We start from the raw sequence: 17,060 nt of genomic DNA, 5'->3' as shown, positions 1-17,060 counted from the left end.
CTCCCTCTGCTGCTGGAAGGAGTCTCTGAAGACACACTCACGTCTTCCTGTTTTCTTGAAGGCTTTCTGGACTCTGGACACGTTTTGGAGAAGCCAGGTCTTGGATTAGAGAGGATATACTCCTAAAACCAACAAGGCATAGCCCCAAAAACAAACAGCAGCTCTTCATTTATTGCTCTGGGTAGACTCTCCAAGTTTCGCAACATTGTATCAATTCCCAGCCTTCTTCTTAAACACGCTGCGCTCACGTCTTCCTGGAGCTGTGGATCTCTGAGCATAGTATAAGATTATGGCAATGGTAGTCAACCCCTGGCAGGAAGATATCCCTGGAGTTCCAGGATCCCAGGTGAGCAACCCACCAGGAATCTGTAGCCAGGATCCAGGAGGACCCCCACAGACACCAAGCACCCCCAAAGGAACTGCCCCGGGCCAAGACCCAGTTCATTCAGGGGACAAAGGCATGCCCAATGTGGACTGTATGGTGTGTGGGGACAAGTCAAGTGGGAAGCACTATGGACAGTTCACCTGTGAAGGATGCAAGAGCTTCTTTAAGAGATCAGTGAGAAGAAACCTGACTTACACCTGTAGGGGCAACAGAGATTGCCCCATAGATCAGCACCACAGGAACCAGTGCCAGTACTGCCGACTTAAAAAGTGCCTCAAAGTTGGGATGAGAAGGGAAGGTGAGTTTTGACAACCTGGGGGGGGGGGGGGTGTTCTGTCCTGAGATGCAGGGCAGAGCACAGAGGAGTTAACGTTTAGACCTCCCTTGCTTGCATTCCTCAGTAGGACTTCTCTAAACGTTGTCTTGCACCCCCTGTTTATAGACTTAATAGCCCACGGCTTTTTCCACGATGTTATTCTGTATTTAGAATTCGTTATGTGAGTGTTAAAACATTTTGGAGACAACGCACCAAAATATAACAGGGGTTGAAGTGTATGTGTGTGTGTTTTATGGAGTTTTCGGTAAGAAAACCCGCTTTTAAGGGACGGGATTTATTATAATAATTTATTTAACACAAATTACGAATCCAGTAGAGAAACCAGTAGCTGGATAGTAAAAGCGATAATCTGCCAGGTTTACACAGCATTTTAAACTCAATCCTGATTATTAGAGGATAAAAAAAATATTGTCTTTCATTGAGAGCTTGCCAAATGTTCCTAGAATATAATAGCGTTTTAATAATAATTTAGTTTTACTTTTAAATAAAAATATTCGCTCATTGCCATATGGGGATCTCAGCCTATACATTAATACAACTTAATGATAATAATTATAGTCTGAAAACCATGGCAAACAATTCTAAAATCAGACTTTAAAAGTAATAGTAGTAATTATTTCATTGTGAACATATATGTGCATTATACAATCTACGTATATATATATATACCTATATATATATAAATATATATATATACATTACGTGTGTTATGCTGTTCTATTATCCACAATACTCCTTTTTTAATACTTGTTTGTGATATTTATTTAAATATGGCAAATGTGTTTTAATAACAGTAACAATAGTAATTGCTATAATATAGTAATAATAGTAATTAATAGAAGTGAGATCTTTATCTAGAAACACATTGATATATGTTTTTATAAAATACACTGAGGCAAAGTAAGCCTGGTAAAAATAAAAATAATGGTGTGTGTGTGCATGTAAATATATATGTGTGTGTGCATGTAAATATATATGTGTGTGTGCATGTAAATATATATGTGTGTGTGCATGTAAATATATATGTGTGTGTGTGTACATATAAATATATATGTATGTGTCCATGCAACATTTGTTTGCAGTTAAATGTGTTCCATGTGTGCATGTAAGCCGGAAAAGCTGAGGGGTTGCTGGCTTTTAACCTCTTCACCGCCAGGCATTGTCACTGTCACCTTCCCAGACACAATGGGTTAACAGTGAGTTAACCATCAAACAGGCTGGTGTTCCACCACAAACATAATGTTGGCCCCTGTGTGAATGATGTATGCTTGCTCTGCAGGTATTTTTGGGTGTTCACAGATCCTCCATATGCACTTTAAGCCACTGTTAACCCCTTAACCACCAGAGAGCTCTAGGTGGTGTATCATGGCTTCAATTGGCCAGAAGTTCTATACACAGTACAAATACCAACCCCTATCACAAGAATATGGTCTCCAAGGACTGCTCCAGAGTCATCTTTAACCCTTTGTAGAAAAAGCAGTTACACAGTAGGGTGGCTTAAACATTTCTTATAGAAAATTCACACTCAGAACAAGAATCCAGTTTAACAACATTCCTGTAACCTTATCAGCACAGATAAGTGTGTGTGTCAGTTTATGTATATGTGTAGGTGCGTACTAGTGTGTTTCAAAAAAATATATGTATGCTTATCAAACATAGACACATATATATATATATATATATATATAGTTCTATAATTATAAAGAAAAATACAAAGCTATAGGAAAGAGATATTGGAACAAATATACTAGAAATATATTTTAATATAAATATATAATTTGTGTAATTAACGTCTAACAATGCAGAGATTTCTATAGCAATTTAAAAAAAAATGTATGCATTCCGCATGCTGCACAAAGACACACACCCATGCTTTGGAGTTATTACCATAATGTTATATATTCAAACTGATGAGATCTGCTAGTGGTTTGCATGTGATGTATCATTTAAGATCTGTATCACCCCCTTGGGAAATATTACCTGTTCTGCTAATATACCGTCTCCCTTCATTTGGCACACTTGGCCTTTTAGCCTCCACTTGCTATGTGGAATTTTAAATATTATCATTACTAATTAATATTCTATAAAAATATTCTATTGTATGCTTGCGTTCCGCAGATTCATACATTTCCAATTCATTTTCCCATGATAGATTTCATAGCTGGTTGATCTGTGCAGCCCACACCTAGCTTACATACATGCGCCAAACACACAAAGCACCTTCACACATTAAACTTTATGGGGGGGCTTTGCATTTATTGCCCGTCTGTTATGCCTTGTTCTTTTTTAACCATTTTTTCCTTGGTTCAATTTGTTGTTTTAATCCCGCGCTTTGTTTTTGTCCATACATCTTGCACTATACATTCTTACACACAACCGTTCAAACAAGTTTATTGTGTGGGGGCGCAGGCAAACACTGAATTCATAATATTTCTATGATATTCACCAATATATACACATTTCATGAACACTTGAAGACACTTTTCTGAGCTGCACCAGTGATATAACAATAGTTTTATATTTGTTTTAGTTATTTATGATCTTTTAATGCAAGCTTTTCTGTTTGAGGGGGTAAATCATCTCAGAAGTACATATAAATATTATTATTATTATTATTATCTTTTATTTATATTTTATTTTTATTTATATAGCGCCAACAGTTTACGCAGCGCTTAATACAATACATAAATTCAAGGGATATGACAAGACAAGAATTGACAGACTAAGACAAACCGATACATTCGGTGCAGAGCGCCCGGCTCGCAAGCTTACAATATATATGTGTGTGTAACAAGTGATCTGGTCATGCCCTTAGAACACTCTACATACATGACATATATATATATATATATATATATATATATATATATATATATATATATACGGGGGTAGTAGAAGCATTATTAAACACTCATCTACAGACACCAGACCTCAGAAATCTCATGGTGCTGCCACAACCACAAGGTATTCTGGGTAAGTGCATGCAAATAAGGTCAACAAGGATCACCTTTTCTCTATCTATCATTTTCTTTGTGGGTAGGGGCATTTCTGATAAATGTTTAACCAACAGGTGAACTAAATCCTGGGTCATAGTTCATTCACGCATTCACCATATGAATATCTCCAGGAATATGTTCCAACAACAAAAAAAAACTAGAAGTAATCAGATACATTTTATAAATGAAATGTGTCGTCGTCCCAAAAGTCTGCCTTATATATGGAAGCAAAAGGAATTTTATTCTAAATCTATTTAGATATATTTCACATGGATGTTTTGAACATCTTACATTATGACATTAAAAAATGCCTAGACACGTGGCTTGTTGTGGCATTGAAGAATTTCTAGAATATGCCTGTATTGTAATCGTATACACATCGGATGAGAATGTGAGAGTGATGGTTCCCACTTCTAATAAATCTATAGTCGTTTCTTTTATAATCACGTTATTCTGAGGGATGAGTTCAGAATGATTGATTAAAAATGAAACACGTGGTGCTTTGTTGATGGTTCATAATTCCTCCAATCCATTTAAACCAACGGGTATGGATCTGTGGATCTGTTACATACAAGTTTATAATTCTGTATGTTGAACATTTGGTGCTTGAACAAGAAACTGGAAGTGCTGCCATTATGTTATGACATCACTTCCTGTTTTACAAGTGCTGAGTAGGGTCTATCTTGGGTGACGTATTAGAGCGCAGCTGGTTAAAATAGATTGAAGTGCGCCTCTGCTTTCAGAGTCATCTTCAGGGAAGCCTTAACGTTAAAAGATTTTCTAATCAGGATGTTGGTTCAGTCTTCACCTATTGTACAGACCTAGAAAAGTACTTCACCCTTCCATAATCGTTAGGGCACAGTAAGCAGTCACTATGGTATGATGACTTAATTGTTCAACAGTAGAGTAAAAACTGTTGTTTTCCATACCTTCCTAAATCTTCCCATAAGGATCGGCTCTATTTTAGGGCCACGTTCATCATTTATTCTATTTTTTCCTTTCCACCCCACACTGGTACCCTGAGAATTTTGGCTTCCTAGAAATATTCCCATGGCTACTAGGCAGCCAAAAGGCCAAGAGTATATCTCAAAATCTGCATAAATATGTACCAAAAATATTGTGTATTTTGGGTGATCACGCGCACAAATCGGTCTGGTGAATGAATTATGTTGGGAAATTCTTTGGGGTTCGTCAACTCTTTAAGCATACAAAAGGCGTTCTGCGCGAATGGGATTCATGTCATCAACCTACGTCAAAGCGCGTCACAACCTTGCATTCTCTGCAGTTTAGTCAAGGAAGTTTGAGGTTTCGGATCTGTTTGGATTCCGTCCCATTCTATAATTCCAAAATTAGAGGGGAAAACTATTTTTACGACCAAGTGTGGAAAAATATTCAATCCTATTAGCCTATTATTGAGCACAGGAGAACAAAACCAAACATTGAAATGGAGTAAAATAATTTGGCAATCGCTAGATAACCACCAACGTCAAGTTTAAAGGGTGGATTAATCAATTTGAGGTTAATGCACTCCATGAAAAACTTGGCGTTCAACAGGGACAATTTTGTGCACCCTTCCTCGTTCTTTCCCCCTTGAAAGGTAATTTTTTTTTACAATGTTCTTTTATTGGCTGCAACAATTTCTCAAAAAATGTCATCAGATATTACTTCTGAGTATTTCAGCGAAGGTTTTTTTTCTCTGCTTTTAGCCCCAGGTGAATATTTCTCGTATTTGAAAAACCATCATTAGACAGAAAAACTCTACTAACGGACATTCTTCATTTTAAAGTCAATAGCTAATTTACAGAAAGAGGCAGTGACAGAATCTATATAAAAAGGGAAACGTGATAGCATTAAAAAGTTTGAAGAAACCAAACGACAGTAGAAAGCTTGGCAAGAGAAACTGAGCAGTGTGCTTCAATGACTGTATGTAAAAACACAGGGGTTGGGGCAAGGCTTTTTGTGATTTGGAACTCCCATGATTTAATTTCTATACATATAAAAATAATAAAATAATCCCTTAAATCTATGGCATAGACTGAGAAATTCCAGTTACATAAAAAACAACCATGTATTTTTCTAATACCTGTAATATATATATATATATATATATATATATAGATATAGATATATTTATGTTTTTTATATTCTCATATATAACCTTAGATTGCTTGTTTTAAACAAACTTGAGGGAGTAATTATCGCTTGTACACAGTGTTCCGCTTACACAAAACATTAATTGCTCTCTCTATATGTTAAGCACATAGAGCAGATCTGTCAATTTACTTTAATTTCTTCTGAAAGTTTAATCACATAAAAAATCCGGAACCTTTAAGATTTTTTTTTAGTTTCTATGGCAACAACCTATCATTCAGTTTTCATAGGTCAAAACAAAACCATAGAACAAAATGAATTGTTGCATTTTAAGGATCTCCGAGGCCAAAATACGGTGCTGAATGTTTATACACGTAAACAGCAAAATGCTCATTTCCTTTTTTCCTTTCTTCATTCCTTTCATTTTTCTTTCTCTGACCTCTCTCTCCTCCTTGCTTTCTTTTTCCTTTCCTTTTTAGTGTTCTATCCATCAGTGTTTCTAATTGTGGGTGCTTCTTGACCACGTCGGCCATACCCTTATCAGCTAGGGGGTAAACGGAGAAACTCTACGTGGACCCCTCGCGTTGTGGGCCCCTGACAATTTGACTTTTTTAGTTCTTTGCCCAAATGTGTAACATCTGCAGGGAGGTGTTTTGGGACATGCGCCAGAATCAGAGGCAGAACCGTGAAGGACTCCCATACCTGCTGGTGAGGGGACAGTACGTTCCTTGGCAGGACTAATAATATTCGGAATTTTCTTTCTTTTGTAGTGTTTTAGCTGAGAAAGTACTCCCAGAAGCAAAAGAGAAACACATTGTGTAACACACAAACACATTGATGTAAAAGATCAATATAATTCTAATATCTGTTGGGTGTCTCTATGTAGCTCGATGGGAACTCTTTCTATGTATACATAGATATAAAAAATCTAAATATTTGATATTTGAGGTTGCAACAAAATTGTTACCAAAAAGGTCTCCCGAAAGGGGGGTGTTTTCCCTCGGCTGTTGTTGGTCCAAAACGGTTATATGGCGTACGTTTAATGTAGAAGTTAGGGAGTAGTTCTGATTTGTCTGAAAAGTTCTCCGGGAGAAACTATATCACTGATAGCTGCCGATCCGATTCCCAGACCCTCCTATGAATTTTGGGTTTATTATGTTCATTATTTAATGAATTCGGCATTTTTCAGCACATTCTTTATAAATCTTCTTTAAAAAAATGCACCCTCTGCGGTGTGTTTTTTTTGTCCCCACAGAGGCTATGCAGTGGGATTCGATGTTGCGCATGGCAGTTAAAAGTTAACCACCTTGCCAATCATCTCACCAACTCAGAGACTGTCAAATATTTTCTACCCACTTGACCTCCGTCGGACGTTTTGTTTCTTTATTGGGGAAAGGACTAGTTCCACGGTCCCACTGCAGTATGCGACAGAGCTAACGCCATTAATGCTTTCACTGACAGATGTATAAAATGTTTCTTTCCGCATTGTTCTTTGGAGGGTCAGATTTCTGGGGAGAGGGCTGTAGTGAAGAAAATATAATTTAGCATAGCCTTCTTTGGATTCTTTTTTTTTTTTTAACCCCAAGAAAAATTCCAAATGGGTTGGCGCAGTAATTTTGCGTAATTGAAAAGCAGCCATCCCTTCCACAGAGGCTGCTGGCTAATTTTTAAAATAATGCTCTTAACTGTGCAGCAAAGCTTCATTATAACACTGGTTTTATTTTTTAGTAGCCTGGGACATGAGATCCAAAATAAAATTGCTATAGCATCAAGTCGCCGCTTTCTAATATTATTTTCTAAAAATGTTTTGTATTATTCAACAAATAAAAGTTGCCCGACATTGGAAGATCCTTTGATTGTCCATTTCAGATGTTTGTAGGGGATTTTCAGCGACTGTCCAAATACTTTTCAAAAACACTACTCTTAGTTATTCTTCTGTTTATTATGTTCTGAAGTATATGGCGGCCACGATAACCCCAAAATGGACTAAGAGGATGAAAGGACTGAGTTAAGTTAAAGCTGGTAACAGGCGCTTGATGGACGGTTCCCAGTCTTGTTATGACGTGTCAGAAAATCATGAATTCGCCCCTGTAATTAGAGGGTTGAAGAGATGTACGGCCAGCATGTTAACGCCAACTCTCCATTATTCTAATGATCCATGCTCCTCTAGTGAGGCCGCCCATTACTGCAAAATTGACATTTCATTTTCATACAAAGAGAATCGATTCCCAATATAATTTTATTTTGTATTCATTCTTTACATTTTTTTCATGCAATTATTTGTAAAGAAAACGGGGGAACATTTAAAAGATTATTTCTTGTACGTTCTTAAAATGCCCCTTCACCTTAACTTGTAAATTATTTGTAGAAATATTTTATGTTTGCAGATAAAGTAAAAAGAAAAGCAGGCAGCCATCTTGGCTCTGAACTGTGGAGCACACCTCTTTCATTCTGTGATTATTTACATTTCTTCTGTAATAAGAAGATATTTCACAATCTGATATATAATATCAGTATTTGTACATGACCCAGGTATTTACATGTTTCGGAGGTAATACTAAATCCTCCTTAACCTCATCTCTGTGCCCTCGACCCAATTAGAGATCATCATTTCTGTCAGTAACATCAGCCGTATAAACCGATATCATGTGTTGGTTTAATGCCTTCCATTGGTTTAATGCCTTCCATCATTGCCTTCTTTGTTTCCGAAGTATGGATATCTGTCATTGTAGTCGCCCCAAGAAGCAAGAGAAAATCATCATGGGGCATAATCTACCCGCACACCACATTACACCATAAACTAACTTGATCCACATCAATGGGCCTTTAGTATGGCTGAACTGCCCCGTACCACAATGTACAGTCACTGACCATGAGAGGTCTACTGCGCAGGGACTACGCTGTACTTTCACTCATAGAAACACAGCTGCTTGACATCATGTGGACTTTTACAAACACTGCCTGTGTTACTGTAATGTTGGGTAAAAATGTATAATCTCATCTTGGAGTAGTTATTAAAAGATTAATTTCATTACCATAAAATCACAAATAAATAAACTATTCTTTATAGTTAATTAAGCAATTCCACTTTTATATGGTGACGATCCCGTAAGTCAGCCTCCTGCTGTCCAACTTTGTGTTCTAAAATATCCAAACCTCTCTAACTCCTATGTAGCTTTGTCTGGTCCTGTAGGACATAGACGTCGAACTGTTATAGACATGTTTGACTACTTTTTCCTCTTGTGGTTTCTTATGGGAAAATCATAGGCATGGTTTCTCTGTACAGGATATAAGGGTTTTGACAGGTCGTGTGAATATTTCTACAAATGTTACTTACTAAGGAAAAGTGAATTGTGAACCAAATACACACACAAGGGTTTAGGGTCCAGATGGAAAATCACTACGTTCTTAAAGTCCGGCATGATGTAATCCGTGCTAATCTGAATATGTACATCAAATGTATATTAAAGAGGCTGCTCCATTTACTATGGTTCATTTTGAGACTTCTGTAACTAATTGTCATGTGACAGAAACGCAGGTACTCATAGGTTGTAGTTATAGTCTTGTTTTCATATAATTACACATTCTGGAAAGAATAAAATGGTAAGCTTGCTTAGGTTTATTTACTTCACATACTGGATCCTGCATTTAATTGTGGAACAGCACTTTTAATAATAAAAGCTTTGGCTTCGCTATCTCATTTTTGTGAGGTAAGAAGACCTAGCTGACATTTATTGGGCAACTGGACTTCTGTTTGTCGTACTCTATTTTATTGAGTCTACCTATTCCTCGAGCTATTATTTAATTCAGAACCAAATAGTGATAAGCGCTCTTGTCTTTCCCCAACAGCAGTTCAAAGAGGACGAATGTCGCACCCACAGACCAGTCCCGGCCAGTATGCCATCAATAACGTCGACCCCTACAATGGCCACTCCTATCTAACAGGATTCATCTCCTTGCTTCTTCGAGCGGAGCCATACCCAACCTCCCGCTATGGAGCACAGTGCCTACAGCCAAACAACATCATGGGCATTGAGAACATATGTGAGTTGGCTGCCCGTTTGCTGTTCAGTGCCATCGAGTGGGCCAAGAACATCCCCTTCTTCCCTGATTTCCAGCTCTCGGACCAAGTATCCCTGCTCCGCATGACATGGAGCGAGCTTTTCGTTCTGAACGCAGCCCAATGTTCCATGCCCCTTCATGTGGCTCCTCTTCTGGCAGCTGCTGGTCTTCATGCCTCGCCCATGTCTGCTGACCGTGTGGTAGCCTTCATGGACCATATAAGGGTCTTTCAGGAGCAGGTGGAAAAGCTGAAGGCACTTCATGTCGACTCTGCCGAGTATTCCTGTTTGAAAGCCGTTGCATTGTTTACACCTGGTGAGTAACGTTGTTCGCTATAGTTATGATATAACAGTGTGACATTACGCCAACCCTTAGACTCCTGCTTAGCACAGACACATGGAATTTGACAGCAGAACCTTTTTGCACATGTAGCCTGCCCATGTTTTCTTCTGTAACTTCTTCTCGTGATCACTGGCAGTATTCATTCCCTTAATTAGCTTCTTACGTTAGCCTGTAAGTGACAGATAATGTCTAGGTTTGATCTGTTCAATGGGGGCTTCGAGATTGGAACTTGGAAATGAAGGCCTTAAGGTTACCTAATGCTCCAGTGGACTCTACTTTTAATTTGCTTCTCCACATCAAGTGATTTTCATCCAGATTAAATGCGAGCTCCTTGAAGTTGTAGCAAAGTCACATCCTCAGTTTTGGGTTCCCATTAAGCAGATTAAGGTAAATGCCTCAGGGTACCCAACAGTCAAAGGTATCACAATCACCACAGTCACTGTTAATAATAATGGTATCCAATGATGAAATGACTGTTTTCTGTGTAACAAGAAACTATTGGATGGAAGTTAATAATCATCTGATGCTATTCCAGTGTCCAATAATCTTCCAAAATATTAGCCATGTGCCCAATAACCAAGGGAAATAATGAGATGTCTTTTTGAACATCCAGTGTATTCCCTAGTTATGTTACATGGCTATATTGGAAGGGGAAATAGTTTTAGTAGTTCTAGGGTAGCAAACAATTTAGAAAGTTCTTCTGGCAACTTTACAATCAAGAGATTAGAATGTGAAAGTGGAGAAGATTTTCCAATATTTCCAAAAAAAAAAAAAGACAAGAAAGTAGAAGTAATTGTAACTGCAAGGCGGTAAAAAAAGTAGGGACTATCCTACATTTTTATTGTATCCATTCCGTTAAATCAATGGCTGCATTGTACATTTTAGTGTTAAAGGGTCAAAGTAATCTTTAACCCTGCTGGCAGGAATTAACTGCATTCAAAGTTAATTACTACCCTTTTCTTTGTCGACCATTGAACACGTAATTAAATGTAATCCCTAAAAATTTTCCAGAATAAATCATTTTCCATTAATCAATGTTTAATATTGTGCTTCAATGCTTATAGATATTATTGACAAGGCACCTTGTCCCAGTGATCTTATTATTTCTAAATGATATTAAAAATTGGCGTGTATGTTATGAAAAGATAATAATGTATATTTCCATATAAAAAAGACAGGGTTTGGTTAATGGCATTCCTCGCCCCAATAAAACTGGTAAATCATTTAATGACACAGAATGGAGCTCCCTCCAGCCTACCCCTTAGCAGGACAAACACCGAAACGGTTTGAAAATAGATTTAATGAAGCAGCAAACCGGAAGGAAAGAGACTTCACATGACAAAAGCAGTGGTCTCGGTTCAACTCATACATCAAAAGGATACGAGATACGGCAGGCAATGGAGAAATGTATTCCAAAGTACACGCTTCATTTAATATTGATTTATATATTGCCAACATATTCCATAGTGCTGTACATTAAGCAGCAGAAGATATGGATAGGTTGTTTAGAACAAGTTACATCCCAGCACGCACCTGGTCTCCTCTTTCTGATTGGCTGCTCATGTCGCTTCTTTGTAACTCATAAAGGTTGTGCAGAAATCAGTAGCGAGGTCAGCGAAAGTCACTAATTATAGTAAAATTTCCTAATATTAATATCTGCAACTACTTCATAATTTATGTCACTCTGTGTGGCCATTTTTCAAGTATTTTCATATTTTTTGTTGCTACAGTTTTACTGCCATAAAAAATGTGTAATACACAAACTGCTAAAACATGAGTTAACACTAGTAGAGGGTTTGATTTACTAAGTTGTAAGGAAAATGAGCTGATTAGATCTGTATCTTTTAATATTTCGTTCCTACATCTTAACAAAATCCACCATTCCCCCTCCTTTTAGTGGAAGTCAATTATTTTCTGATCGCTTAATTGTTAGCAATGTCAGATTGTCTAATTAGTCAAGGCAGCGTACCTTTATTTGTTCACACGAGCATGTGAAAGATAAATCGGTGCATTATATGGGAGAGCAAAAATAAGACTACAAAAGATATAGCTTGTTTGTAAATCCTAGTACACAGATAATAATTATTATTATTATAATATTATCACTTATGTTAATGGTTTTCTAAACATTTAACATGGAGAATCTCTCTAACTGAATTTAATAGGAACATTACATTTCTGTTGCCAATAGGTCTAGTACGTCGGTTATTACCTTTACAATAGTAACTTATTATGTTTGGCCCTCAGAGGATAGAACACAAATATCCAGTTCTAGGCTATTTATATAAAGTGTGTATTGTTTTCAGCGGCTTTAGGTTTTACTAAGTCGCCAGTCGCAGATTTAGCTGAAGCGTCTTTCTTGGGCACTCCAGGGGTTAAGGCACTGGGACCCGTTGATGTTGAACCTCAGCAGCAACAATGATTGGGAATGATTTATTGTTCACAAGAGACAACATCCCCAAAAGAGGAGCCTCCCAGGTCAGATATATAATGTCAGGCAGTCACAAAGCCCTCTTGTCTAGTTGACCTTCAGTGCCTGTGTGACTGGGTGTCCCTCTTAATCCAGTCTCATCCAGTACCGGGACTCCCATCGCCCTCCTTCACAGCGGAGCACCTCTTGCTTAAAAAGAAACAGTCCCCCTTTATAACAAATGTTATTCCCTAAAATAAAGAAATTGTTACATAATATACATTCTCAAACATAAGCGTAACCTTGGAAACCAGCTCGTCTTTTTTGTAACGCTTTGCTAAACTGCAAAAAACAAAAACAAATCCTGCCTATATATATATAAGTCCAAAATTAACAATTGCACACCAATTACCACTTTTTTAGCCCGGTGCCAAGTAGCTGCAACAGCAAATCATAAAACATCCAAAAATAGTTACCGGCACTCCAGGGACTTCTGTTTATTAGACTTGATGTCCTGATGAAAGTCTAATAAACAGACTGAAACGTTGATTAGAAAACTACAGTTTCTTGAATGATTATTTAAAGAAGTCCCTGGAGTGCCGGTAACTATTTTTGGATGTTTTATATATATATATATATATATATATATATATATATAAAATGAGAATTCACTCCAGTTAGAGAAAAAAGACTTTAGGAAACATCAGGGAAGAGAGTTCTCACACCTTCAAGGGTTAATTCTCCCCCAGCCACTGAATGGCACTGAATGGGCTGCTGTAATTAGACTTATTGTTACAGTGTTAGATCAATCAATACATTCCTTCTTTGAGCTCACGCCACTTAGCCAGCGATCCCCTTGAGGTTGAGCAGTGTACGCTGCTGCAAACCACATGCTAGGAATTTTCCCTCCCCAGTGTACGGCGGTAGGATAAGGTTACCGGGAGCAACTGTCAGGCAAGCAGTGACGACAGCGATCCGCCTGCTCGGCTTAATTATTATATAAATATAGTGTCGGGCATAGTGTGGACTGTTTGATACAATGCATGCTTTACACATTCCTTCCGACAGACCTACAGCCACAGTAATCTTTGTATCAAGGACGCAGGGAGGTGAGCGACCTAAGTGTTCATGTATGCTAAGCATTTTGTAAGCTTATACTTCCCATGTGTCCGTGATTAGTTTGGGTAGTCCCTCTTTTGCCATAAAGCTCCCTGCCCCCTTTCCTCCCCTGATGCCCCTCTTGTATAAGAGCTCAGAATGTTTGCTGGGTATGAGGGTATCGCAGGGTTCTACAGCCCTAAAAGCCCCAATAATGCGTATAGAAACAGCATGGAATTTGTTTAAACATTACATGAAATATATTGTTCTTCTAGATGTCCTACTTAAAAAGATACGAGAAGGTCACAGAGCCGTATAAGAATACTTTTTCACCCCTTTGAAATGTCCTTTGGAACGTTGTGTGTAAAGTGTCGGTCATGAAGTTGTTGCCTTAATGGGAATAAAGCTGTTTATCAGGCCCTGGACTGTTCTCCATGAGAGTTTGAATACTTGATGCTGATATAGGCACGCCGATAACCGGACGGTAAACCACAGAGTAGGGGCAGCCAGCGCTTATAGTAATCCGAGCCCCGTATACCTGCGGTAAAGATCGTCCTATTTCCCAACACTCGGAGAAACGGAAAAACATGAAACCATATTGCGAGAAACAAAAAAAGAATTGTCTGTTCAAGTGTCTTCTCATTCTTTATATAGAGGACTTGTACCCGCTACACACCGTCACTTCACCACAGTGACGAGGAATGTACTTGTATACATAGGATATACTTCATCTTTTCATTTTATTTGTGTTCCTAGAAAAGGCACGTGAGGTACATTAAAGGCTGCGTTTTTATCTAGCTTGACCGCGTTTTGTCGACGTGAAGTAGATTCAGCAGATAACTCACTCACGATCTTTTGCTTTTCCAGATGCTGTGGGATTGTCAGACATCGGCCACGTGGAAAGCATTCAGGAGAAATCCCAGTGCGCGCTGGAAGAATATGTTCGGAACCAGTACCCTAACCAGCCGACCCGGTTTGGGAGACTCCTGCTGCGCCTTCCTTCCTTGCGCATTGTCTCAGCACCCGTTATAGAGCAGCTCTTCTTTGTCCGCCTTGTCGGCAAGACGCCTATCGAGACTTTAATCCGAGACATGCTCCTGTCTGGGTCCAGCTTTAATTGGCCGTACATGCCTATGCAGTAACCAGTCGGTCTTGGTTCCTGGACGTTTGAAAACTTTCTGGAGTAGAAACCAGAAAAAAAAAACCCTTTCATATAACGAGCAGGGCCAGCAAAAGACATAATAAATGTTTTAATTGGCCTGAAACCCAGCTCTTGCAAGTAGAGCGTCTTCACGAGCAACAGGGCTCCCAGAATGGATGATCCAGGAAGGATTTCATCTTTCTTACAACACTTTCTTTTCATATTGGGTTTCAAAGTTCTAGGGCCCAGCGATTGGACGTTTGTAGGATCCCCCATAATAACAGAAATGAAAAAAACCCAGCAAATATCGCCTCTTTACGAAGAATGGGAAGCCTCTGATATGCCAACGGAGAGCGATGGTTTTGCGGGTGGGGGACGCCTGTTAATTTATGCGACTGTGCAATTCAGACTTGAGTTTTCCACTGTAAAAATAAATAAATGAATGTACGGTTTCCTACCAACACCAGCAAGCGTTCCTCGGGAGGAACGTCGAATGCCTCCTGGTGTTTACTGCATATTCTAAGACGTTCTACAACAAGGAATTCAATGAATGGAACAAGAATGTGTCGTGTGTTCAAAACAAATAAAAGAAGGTAAAGAAAGAGAAAATAAGTGGTTGATGGTGGACGACACTTGTGTATTGGCTACTTCATGCCAAAGGTTGGCAAGCACTGAAATTTCCAACGCGAAGCACTGAATCAGCTGTGGACACTTAATCCCTCGTCGGGCCGTTCAATTATAGACTATTTATAAAAAGGACAGAATGGGCATTTGATATGTATGAACTGCCTGTTTTTTCACGAAACGCCATGTATATCTCTCCTCCCTCCTCCCCTCCGTTTCCGTGCTCGCCACTCTTCTAAAATTATGTTTGTAAGATATTTCTTTTTTCGGTGTGAATTGTGGATTTTTGTTGTTTTGTTTTTGTTTTGGAAAACCAGCAACAACACCCTGTTAAGTTTGTTTGATCTGGCAAATTATTAAAAACAGTATCCGCGCAGTCCAAGTTGCCCATTCGTAAAGTTTGTTAAACCTTACTTAGCTTTTAGTTTAAGTATTTCTGTTAAATCTGGTCTTTGTAGATTTTATCCCGACGCACTGCGAGAAACAGCAGAAATCTTTGACCTTTTTGGTTAACTTACAGTTATCTCTGTTGTAAGGAATGTATATGTTATATCTGTCGCAATCATTTATTTTGTGTTGCGTTGCATTAACATTAATTCCTTAAGCACGGCACGCATTACTGCAGCAATAGGAGAATACCCTGCGACAATACCCTTGGTTCGCGGACGGGGCATCCGATCGCAGCTCAGGTCAGGACTTTCTATTAGTGTCAGAAGCCCGGCTAAGAAAGGCAGCGTTCACCTGAAGCAAACACCGGATTCAATGCCGGCGAATGAAACTAAGGGACGCATACATTTTCCTGCTCTTCTGCTTACTTAGCGCACATTGCTAGGTCCCCCCTACTGACAATACAAATATGCCACATACAGAAAAAAAATCTCCTTTCGGGGAGATGACTGAACCGCCGTCGTCATCAAAAAGCTTATCCGTGACTTGTGTGATCAGGATGTGACACCCAAATCTCGAATGATAACCCACAACGGTAAGTGTCCATTGTCCACGTGAGCCATTCTGTCCTATCAAGTGGTGCAAGGGACATCCACTCTTCATTCTCTAGAATGTGGATAAGAAATCCATCTTTTAGCTGTGCTGGGACGCAATAAACAGATTTCAGGATATCTTGTGCTTTATTGTTAAGGCCAGAAACGAAGTAACCCTATCAGCGGGATCCCAACGTGTTTCATCAAACGGTCTGTCTCAGCGGTTTAACACTCTGGCAGCTTCAAGATCAGGAGTCTTTAAGATTATATATTAATGGCACCTCTTCTAACAATAATCTCACAGTTATCATTTGGGATTCTCCCATGGCTTTGTCCTTTTATTAGTAGTAAATAATTTTTTCTTTGGGAGCTCTGTTGAATAAATGATGATTCAAAGCACAATGTGACCGTTTCAGAAGGAACGGTCACATTCTATAGTTGAGATTCAATAATTTTCCTATAGACTATAGAAAGAGAGGTGAATCCTTTCAAATATCCCAGCTTCTGGTTGATAAAGCTAGTGATTCCATGAACACGTGGTTTTAAGTTATGGGAACAGGGAAAGCCAAATGAATGAGTTGTCTGCCGACAGAC

At 38.7% G+C, this 17,060-nt stretch overlaps 1 protein-coding gene across 4 annotated transcripts; it reads left to right on the top strand.

Moving 5' to 3' along the window:
- Nucleotides 1-289: 289 nt before the first annotated feature.
- On the top strand, nucleotides 290-14,863 carry LOC149284767 (nuclear receptor subfamily 2 group F member 5). 4 transcript variants are annotated; one of them, XM_089496377.1, is made up of 5 exons: nucleotides 473-683; nucleotides 3,236-3,251; nucleotides 4,420-4,427; nucleotides 9,662-10,186; nucleotides 14,589-14,863. In XM_089496377.1, the coding sequence occupies exons 1-5, from the start codon at nucleotides 479-481 to the stop codon at nucleotides 14,861-14,863; spliced, it is 1,029 nt and encodes a 342-aa protein (XP_089352503.1). In that variant the 5' UTR covers nucleotides 473-478. The 4 variants fall into 4 exon arrangements, with proteins under 4 accessions (XP_089352501.1, XP_089352500.1, XP_089352503.1 ...); XM_089496376.1 differs by lacking the exons at nucleotides 3,236-3,251; nucleotides 4,420-4,427 and adding an exon at nucleotides 5,505-5,528; XM_089496375.1 differs by lacking the exons at nucleotides 3,236-3,251; nucleotides 4,420-4,427 and having other exon boundaries at nucleotides 290-683.
- The last annotated feature ends 2,197 nt before the right edge of the window (nucleotides 14,864-17,060 follow it).

Source organism: Sceloporus occidentalis, unplaced genomic scaffold (genome assembly GCF_023333645.1).
Source record: "Sceloporus occidentalis isolate IW3139 unplaced genomic scaffold, rSceOcc1.0.p SCAF_89, whole genome shotgun sequence".
Lineage (NCBI taxonomy): Eukaryota > Metazoa > Chordata > Lepidosauria > Squamata > Phrynosomatidae > Sceloporus > Sceloporus occidentalis.
The sequence above is the reverse complement of the archived record's forward strand: the minus strand, read 5'-3'. Positions and strand labels throughout refer to the sequence as shown.